At 41.5% G+C, this 10047-nt stretch overlaps 1 protein-coding gene across 14 annotated transcripts in view; it reads right to left on the reverse strand.

The window, feature by feature from the left end:
* The window catches only part of LOC105227669 (myosin light chain kinase, smooth muscle), a 101306-nt gene that overhangs the window by 37463 nt on the left and 53796 nt on the right, over positions 1-10047 (reverse strand). For 12 of the 14 annotated variants that reach the window (XM_049450883.1, XM_049450892.1, XM_049450890.1 and 9 more), the window contains 2 exons: positions 1228-1938; positions 220-981 (listed from right to left, as the gene is read on the reverse strand). In XM_049450883.1, the coding sequence (XP_049306840.1) occupies positions 220-981; positions 1228-1938 (1473 nt within the window). Of the gene's footprint in view, positions 1-219; positions 982-1227; positions 1939-2181; positions 3775-3918; positions 4693-5069; positions 5850-5917; positions 8417-10047 lie in introns of those variants that run through there. The other 2 variants (XM_011207136.4, XM_049450895.1) reach the window with 2 other exon arrangements.

The following is a 10047-nucleotide window of genomic DNA, read 5'->3' on the forward strand; positions in this document are numbered from 1 at the left end:
TAAGGAGAAACCAACTTGACTTCCCTCTGAATTTAATTGCCACCTTCTTTTATCTGAATTGATCAGAAACAAACATAGAAACAATTAATCACCGATCACGACAAGCAAAAAATTAATTGATTTAACCCTATCACATTTCTGAAATTTCTTTAAATCCCCTAAAGTCGGTAATATTAATAAATTTATAACTTTTTAACTCATTCTTCCACAATGTCACACCTCTGATGGATTGTACAAAAGCGGAAGGTTGTACAGCGTTCTCGTAATGTTTGTAGACTCTCAGCTGTGCGTGGGTGAATGTTTCACCATAGTCGTTGATGGCACGGCAAGTGTAGTTTCCGCTATCTTCAACGCTCGTTGCAGCAATATCCAACGAGGCAATACCATTACGGAACATGGTCAGATATTGACCGTCATTAGGAAGTGGACGATGATTCTTCAACCACTCAATACGTGTGTCCCCATCACAGACTACATTACAGCTCAGTCGTATGCTAGAACCCTCAGCTACCGTCCGATCGTGTAAGAGGGTACTGAATAATGGTTTGCTCTGTGATATCATGCCCAATGGGCGTCGCTCTCGACTGCGTTTGATAACTTCTTCTGTAGTAAAGTGAGATGATGTTTCACCGTTACTTGTCATCGTTTCGTATGGCGTCTGTGATGAACGTCTCATATGTGATACATATTCACCATTAGTGGTAACATCTACACTCGCAGTCATCAACTGTTTAAGATCACCGGTGCGTATGGATTTACTAATAGCGTGGATGTGTTCATTAGTTTCGGCGAAGCAAGCAAAGATACCACAGTCCGACGGGATCGGATTGCGTATTATCAGTTTGCGTATACCACCTACTTCTTCAGTGGACTTGTAGCGATTGTTGGAAATACTATGGTCATCACGAAGCCACGTTACATTCGGTCGACCGTGCACTTGACAGCTGAGTGTGATTTCGTTGCGATTTGCATCATAAGATTCTGAAATAAAATTCGCATATGTAATGCAAAGGATTTATTGAATTAAGTTCTTGTGGACAACTATGTCTGCAAATACAGTATCCCCCGTTTAATATATTTTCCCACTTATTTGAATAACTTGACCGGTCAAAAATATATGCATCAACTGAACCTAGTTAATTGGTTTCCCCACATAATTGGTAAATATTTATTCAAGGGATACTGTAAATTCTATTTTTCAAAACTACAATACTTTCAGATGTTTACCTTTGATATTGTCCGCAAAACTGCTGGGCAGTCTGCCGGTTGTCTGCTCGTAGACCGTCAAATCACAGGAGCTTTCAATGGTGTTTTTGTTATTGCGCACCACACACTTGTACGTGCCCGTATCGTCGGCTCTGGCGTTGTGTATCTCCAAACTGATGGCGCCGTTGATATTATACATTTTGTGTCGTGTGTCCTTCGTCACGCGTTCCTCACCACGCAACCAATAAACTTCTTCGATGTAACCACTTACATAAAATATGAGCTGCACCTTATTGCCCTCAGCTATCGACATTGGCTTCATTGTCGTTTCAGCGGTCAGTTTAAGCTTCTCATCCTTTACCTTGGACTTGAGCTGCGCACTGCTTTCACGCTCGTTTTCATGGGTTGCAGCAGTCGGCTCCTGTTCTTGTATGACTTTTTGCAGAGTTCGCTTTTGGGTTAATTTTTGCACATAATCGGATATATCCAAAAATTTGCTTATCTTCATTTGTCCACTGTCATTCTCTGCGTAGCATGTATATAGACCGGTATCAGCCTTAACCGGCTCTGTGATTAATAATTGTATGACCCCGTCGCCTAACTCCACATACTTGTACTTCTCACTGTCCAATGGCAACAAAGTATTGTCCTTTTGCCAATATATTTGAGGTTTGGGATTTCCGGATACCTTACATTCGAGTGTGATCTCATTCCGATCTTTGTGGTATGAATCTATGAAATGGTTTAACAAGGCGAACACAAATAATAATGTTACATTAACAGGATATGATGGTTAGCTCTGACTTCTTTTTAATACCCTACCTATAATCAATGCGTTAGTTGCAGCAATGTTAGTTTAAATATTTACGGAAAATACATTTACATGATAGCGCACCTTTCCTCTGCGAATAAACCATTGCACTCACAGTTCCAAAAGACAAGACATAAATATCGAACATCACATTTTCGTTTTACCTTTAATGCCCACTGTGAAAACAGGTGCTACTACCTCCTCTTTACCAGTAGTGTAGACAAAAAGTTGGCAAGTACTAACAACCTCATTTTCCGAACCCTTCACGCGGAGTGTGTATTCACCTGCCTCCTCTTCGGAAACGCCAATCAAATTCAGCCATGCGATTCCATCCTGGCAAGACATTTTACTTTTGGGTCCGAAAGTAATTGGTTGCTCGCCATGGAACCAACGGGCTGTCGGCTCAGGTCCATCGATGTTAACCATCCACTTGACGTTGCTGCCAGCCTTCACAGTGCGATTAGATAGAAAGTTTCTAAGGTACAGATATTTCTTTAGATCTGGTGGTGGTGGTGCCTCACGTCTTCCACTACCCTCCTCTTCATCCTTGGCTTTCTTCTTCTTTTTCTTCTCCTCCTTATCCTCACCTTCCTTCTCTTCTTCCTCTGTTGTTGGCTTGACTGGTGGTCTGGCCTCCTTAGATGGAGAAACCGGTCGCCTACGTCTAGGCTCCACAGTCACAATATGACTAATTTCAGTTTTCCCTTCGCGATTTTCCGCTTGGCAAACATATTTACCACTATCAGCCGGCACTGGATCTATAATAAACAGCTCACAAAGACCATCATCATGGTCGATTTGCTGATACTTTTCACTCGACTCAACTTTAACTCCATCCTTAACCCAAGTAACAGATGGCGTGGGTAGACCACGAACATGTACATCCAGCTGTAATTCATGAATTTTTCCATGATAGGTGTCTTTAATGTTACGTGTAAATGTGGGTGGCACATCACCAGTGCCTGGATCTGCATAAACCTCCAATTTGCAGAATGTAGAAGCTTCGCCGGTTTCATCGCGTGCCCAACACTTGTACACACCGCTATCCTCAACCGTAGCACTAGCAATTTCCAATAAACACAAACCTTCACTGTAACGACCCCTAATCTTTGGACTATTAGCGATAGGTTCATCATTCTTAAACCACTTGACTTGTGGTTCCTTTGACTCCAAGAAACATGATATTTTCACTTTCGAACCTTCAGCCACAACACGATCTCTAACCGATGTGGCGAAATGTATGCCAATAACTTTTTCTCGTTTCTTAAGGCTTCCAGTTTCTGAAATAATTTCAGTTGCAGACGAAGTTACTTCCTCCTCCTCTTTCTTAGCTTTTCTAGCTTTAGCCTTCGATTTTCCCTTGCCTTCTTTATCCTCTGCATCACTTTCGGCGGCTTCACCTTTTGAGGGGGCTGCCTTCTCGTCCTCTGCTGTCTTGGCACGCAATAAACTCTTATCGGCATGGAATACACCATGAATATTCTCAGCGATATGAGACGCTTGACCCTCAAACAATACAGTGTGCGTAATCTCTGATTTACCAGCACTATTCTCTGCCCGCACTAAATACTTGCCGGAATCTTTTGCATCCGGCCGATCAATAATCAACTCACAAGTGCCATCTTGATGTTGTAGTATTTGGTAACGTCCACCATTCTTTATTTCGAAGTTATCCTTCGACCATTGTACTTGTGGTGTTGGTTGTCCACGTACTCCCGTTTCCAAAACGAGTTCATTTGTGTTCAGATGATAGATTTCTAATTTTTAACAAAACAATTAATTATTATGTAAGCTACTTTTTTCTAGAGATTACGAAATCATTGGCAATGAAAATTCTCATGCCACACTAATCGCAGATATATGTACATACACATTTAAGGTTGTACGCCATAGGTACTTACCTTTCAGTGAGCGTGTAAACATTGGTTGCACGTCGGAACTAACCTTCGGCGAGTAAACATGCAATAAGGCCGAGGTTGTAATTTTGCAGAATTCATTCTGTGCAGTCAACGTGTAAACAGCCGAGTCTTCAGCTGCGGTATTGACGAACTCTAAGCAAGCCATTCCTTCCCGACTCATATTACGGATACGTGGACCATAAGTAACATTTTGTTCATTCTTCTGCCATTTGAATGTGGCATCAGGTCCGCCCACAACTGCCTGAAATTTGACTTTGGAACCTTCGGCTACATAGCGATTCGAAAGATTCGCAATAAAATACAATTGTTGTTTGGGTGAAGGGTCGGGCATACGACTGCGACGCTCATATGTGCCAGCCTCGGCATCATCATCCTTCTTCTTGCTTTTTGGAGGGCGACTACCCTTCTCGACCTTCTTACCACTCGCATCTCCAGTGCCAGCTTCACTATCAGATTCAGTCATTACGCCAGATAATAAACTCGAACGTCGTGATGATTGCACAACTTCTACTACAACTGTGTGTGTAGTTTTCTGACTGCCCAATTTATTTTCAGCAATGCAAGTGTACACACCACTATCACTCGACGTTGGCTTGTTAATGATCAGCTCACAAACGCCATCCAAATGTTCGATCTGTACCCGACGATCATCGAGTACTACTGGTAGATTGTCCTTTACCCATGTAATCTTGGGGCGGGGGTTGCCGCGCACCTTCGTATCAATAATTAAATCGTTCTGGGACGAATGATATACATCTGTGGAGGCGAACAGAAATACATCAAAGCGTTGCACCGAATTCAAAAGAGACAAATAGATGCTGGCACACAAAGAATACACAACAATATCACACACAATGCAACACTTGCCGTGAGAATGTGAAAAGTATTATTGTATGTATTTTAAGAATGAACACCTCGACCCCAATCGGTTGTTTCAATGATTTGAATAAACGACTACACAAATGTAGTTTGATAAGACAGTTCGATTCTTCACCTACAAACAAAACATGAAAAACGGCACGCGAATATTTTCGTGAGAATGTGACTCCCGAATATGGTGAGTGATGGGGATAACATAAATCCAACACTAATCTCTGTGAATACACTCGAGTTAGTATTTGCTCTTCTCATACCTCTTAGTGGTAGAGCGAAGATCGGCTCTTGTTCGTCGCCATCGGCTTGGGCACTATACACTTTGAAGTAGCATTGCGTGTCGATTTCACTGTAATCGTTTTTGGCCACACATTTGTAAACACCCGATGCTTCGGACGTAACCTTGCTCACCTCAAGAATAGCTTTTCCTTCCTCCGAGAGATTTTTAACGGTTGGCCCAGCTACAACCCATTTGTCATCTTTCATCCAGCGGCAATTAGGGCTAGGTCCAATCACAGTACACACAAAACGTACAGTACTGCCTTCCAGAGCCATACGATCTCTTAGTTGCGTAGCGAACTTGAGTTTTTGTTTTGGGGATACCAATGGCTCGGGTGAAGCGCGGTGAACACGTTCCTTAGCTTCTGCTACGGTCGATGTACGCTTGCGATCGGATGCAGCCTTTGACTGAAGCGCTTCTTCCATGGCTTTCTTTGCTGTTGCCTCTTTGTCTTTTTGCAAACGATCACGTGCGTGGAAAATACCGCGTGCATGGAAGTGTCTATTTTTCGCAACTTCCACATGATGACTAATCTGGACTTCACCACTGGAATTAGCTGCCTTGCAAATATAAGTACCACTATCCTTGTCGTTTGGTTTGTAAATAAGCAGTTTATATATGCCGTGCGCTTCTTCAAGCATGGTAAATTTAAAACTTGGTTTAACATCAAGTCCACCTTTCATCCAGACGACAGCTGGACGAGGTACACCATGTAGATGGCATTCAATGGTTAGTTCATCGTCACGTAAGTGATAGTATTCTGTAAACGAAATTATTAATCCATAAAATTGACCCCTATCCCTATTAGAAGTGATGAGTTTTCCTTACCCTTGATCAGCTTGCAAGAAGGTGGTGCTGGCTCGTCTTTGAATACCTCATAAATAGTCACATAGCATGACGAAGTGACGGTGTCATTGGAATTCGCCACTGTACAGGAGTACTCGCCCGAATCTAATATCGTCGTATTGACTACTTCCAAAGCCAATATGTTGTTGTTGTTAATAATTCGATGTGTTGCATCACGCTCCAACTGTCGGCCATCTTTGAACCATTTCACTGATAACTCGGGTCCACCAACTGCACAAGAAATACGTACATTATGGCCTGCTTCAACAGTACGATCCGTAAGGAAGACAATGAAGTGAGGCAAGCGAGCTTGCTCCCTTATACGTTGCCACTCAGCATCACGTTCCTTCTCACTTTTATGAATACGCATACTGTATTTCCGCATTTGCTGCATAAACTCTTCACCCTCCTCTTCAGCGATGCGTTTCCAGCGTTCCTCGTCATAAGGATTAGGTCGTGTAAACTCTTCAGATGAATTGCTGCCACGTCGCTTCTTAGATTTCGGAAGTTCGGGTACCACATCCGCATCTTCAGCTTCCTCATCTTCATCACGAAATTCGCTACCACCTTCATCGGCGTATTCGCCTCCATATGACTCTGTACCGGCGAAGGATTCGTCACCAGCATCCTCTTCTTCTTCGTCACCCTCTTCGTCTTGCTCCTCCGTTTCATCTTCATCACCCTGTTCAGCCTCTTTTTGAGCGCGTAATGCAGCTCGTAACTCTGCTTCAATGCGTTCCTGTTCTTCCTTCTCTTTCTTCAGACGTGCTTGTCGCTCCGCAAAGGTCTCGCCCTTAGGTTTGGCAGCTGCTTTAGCTGCTTCTTCTTCTGCTGCTTTAGCCGCTTGTCTGGCCTGCTCTTCCATTTGCAAAACGAGTTTGCTCTTTTTTGGTGGTGGCTTTGGCGCAAGATCCTTTGCTTCCTGTTGCTTTTGCTGCTCCTCGAACATCTTTTTGCTTGCCTTTTGACCACCGCCCATTTCTAATTTCAAGGTCAATTTTGGGCTGGGTGATTTCTCCTTCTTTTCCTTCTTCTTGGGTGCAGCCTTCTTTTTCGTCTTTTTTACTGGCTCGTCCAAATCCTCTGGCTCAATGCTCTCTTCGCGATCGGTACTAGCTCTGTCACCAGGCTCACCTTCAGTATCTGACGTAACACCAGATCCTGATGCATCCTTTTCGACGCTTTTGCGTGGTGTGCGAGCCTTTTTACCTTTGCCTTTCTTTTTGGGCTTCACCTCTTCAATGATTTCCTCCTCCTCTTCTACCTCCTCATATTCCTCGATTAAGTATATAACCTCAACATTCGATACATCCATTACGGCAGCACGATCAATGACAGACATATCGGTCGTTATGTAACGTACAGGTTTTTGAACTTCCTCGCTCTCTGTAATATCCATAATCAATGCTCGGTCGAAAACAGCTTTATTGCAAGTTATTTGAGTCTTAATGTCTCTGCCAAGCTCGAAAGGAGTTTTTTCTCTTTCCTCGCGTTTTAAGAAAGGAGTAATGCTTCGCCATGTCGAAGGTGTAGCACTGCGACGGTTCAAGTACAAAGAGAATGGGGTCTGACTCCTGCCGCGTATCGGGGTAGCACTGCGACCGCGTAGCGTACCGGGAGTAGGCGATTTCACTTTCCTACGTTTCTGTACCGGAACCGCTAACGTATCCTGCACGGGAGTCGACTCGGGCTCCTCAGAGGCTCGCGTATCGGCTGCACCGACTTCACCTTCTGTCTCTCCCATCGTTTCGAGAACTTTTTTTATCGATCAAGGATCAAACAAACGGTTACAAATAAATTAGCGTGTCGACGTTTGTTGAACAAACAAACAAAATATTTCGATTTATGAACAAGTTTTTAACTTTTCGAACTAGTTAACGGTTAATAAAGCTCAAAAATTATATACATATATTATTTTCGGTAATTTTCCAACGTAGCGGATCGATTGGGAGAGAGCGTTCGAATCCGTTCGAATAGAAATTTTAACTATAACTAAATTAAAAGCGCCGAACAAACTTGAAAAGATTTTCGACTTTGTCGAAATTCAACGACGACAAAGCACGATTAAAGACGAGAATTGTATTTGCAGCACCGATAGTGAATAGGTCGATTTCGAAGGAAAGCACCAACCAACTGCAGCATTCAAATATTGGCCACGAAAAATCGATCGATCCGTCGGCGAAGAATTTACGAATGGACTGCAACAACTGCCAATAATCTAAATTTACCCAATTGTTATAGATTCACGCGTTATTTATTTTTATTTTTCATTTGGTTTTATTCAATTGTAATTATGTAAATGGCCACTAAAGATGCAAGAAGGCTGTGAGGTGAGCGGTCGAAAAAATTGCTGCGAGGGAAGTGTTTTAACTATGGTGCGCTATTTTAAGTGAGTTATTTTCTGCCTGCGGTTGACTTGCGAAAACAGACAAGAAAACAAAACTTATCTTTCGCTGTTGCCACAATTTCTAAGACACTATACGAGTCTCCTCGGCGATTACACTAGCACTAAAATTCGAAATTCAAATCAATTGATTTGATTATGCGGTTAAAAAAAAGAAGCCAAACGAACAAATCACAACGACATGGCAGCGGTATTGTTGCGGCATTGAATCATGCCACGTGAAGTCGTTATTTCCCGATCATTTTCAAATTTATTCCACCATGTGACTATTATTTCGAAGGGTTAGCAATAGTCACTCTTTAAATATAATATGTATATAATTTTATTTCAGTCATACAAATAATCACGAGACAACAAATAAATACTTACAATCAGTTCATTTACCTGGTATCCAAGGTCCAGCAGTTCCCCATTAAAGTGCAATTCAGTTATTCAACCAATAAACATATTATTTTTATGACAACGGACCATAGAAAGTTTTAAAGAAAATTTCTTGAATCTAAGCAATGCATCACGAGAGTCCATGGATAAAACTGACATATTTTATCGGCATTGTAAACATTCCCGAATTAGTTAATTTTTCATATTGTTAGATACAGAAGCAGCCCACTAAATTCATTAGCCAATAAGAAACCACATCAGACAACGCAAAGACCTGATTTCTTGTGCATCTAGTCAAATCGATCGACTGCAACCGAATTGTGTAGCGCACACAATTTTCGTCAGAATCGCGGTTTACAGAGCACCACCACTTCAGGAATATTAATAAATTTATTAATATTCGTTGTAACACTCAAATAGTTTTTAAAACAAAACAAGTAATGGTGCCTGCAATCTAGACGCTTAAAGCCGAACCGAGCGCAAAGCCGACGAATGCAAGTAATCAGCTTCAAAACTGTGCGCGAGATTGGAAGCTTATCGAAACCGAGCGTAAAGTTGATCAATGCGAGAAAATAGTTTTGAAACTTTTTTCGGCGCCGGTTTGCATGTTGTCTATTAGAATGGTGATCTCAAATCTTGATACAATGAATTACCATGAATGTGGTAAATTAGCCTTTACAATAATCACTATTAATACCACATTTTCAAAGTTGAAAATTTAATATGGGAATACAACGGCAAATATTAAATAAGTCACAAAACATTTTTTAATTAATAACATTTATAGTTTCGGGTGTAGCCGAATATTTTATACTCTGGCAACTTACAACGACCTTCAGGTGTGGGCTAAACTACATATTAAAGAAGTAAGCAAAGGCTATGATCAGGTGTATCCGAGAATCAAAGCCCGAGGAATTCACGGAGTGGGCGTTGTATGCGGTATAAAGTCTCGCGATGGTCGAAAATCTTTATATTAGGTATATGAGGTTCAGGGAAGTATTCACTCAATAAATAAATTTTTGATACACAGATATACTATAATCGTGAGTGGATTTTGTCTGAAAAGTCAACTATAGATACTGGAGTCCACAAATTGGTTACCTAGCGGCTTGAACAGTTTTGGTTGGATTTAGACAATTTTAGGCCATAGGTGGTATACTTCAAAAGCACTTATTGTGCAAAATTGTATCCCGTTATATTAATTGTTTATTGATTTGTATACTAAGTACTGCGAAATAATCAAACGAAATTTAAATTTTTTTTATATGGGAAGTAGACGTCCTTGTAGCCCGATTTTGGTAATTTTCACATTGAAATATAGGAATTT

The sequence above is a fragment of the Bactrocera dorsalis genome, chromosome 3 (assembly GCF_023373825.1).
Source record: "Bactrocera dorsalis isolate Fly_Bdor chromosome 3, ASM2337382v1, whole genome shotgun sequence".
NCBI classification, from domain to species: domain Eukaryota; kingdom Metazoa; phylum Arthropoda; class Insecta; order Diptera; family Tephritidae; genus Bactrocera; species Bactrocera dorsalis.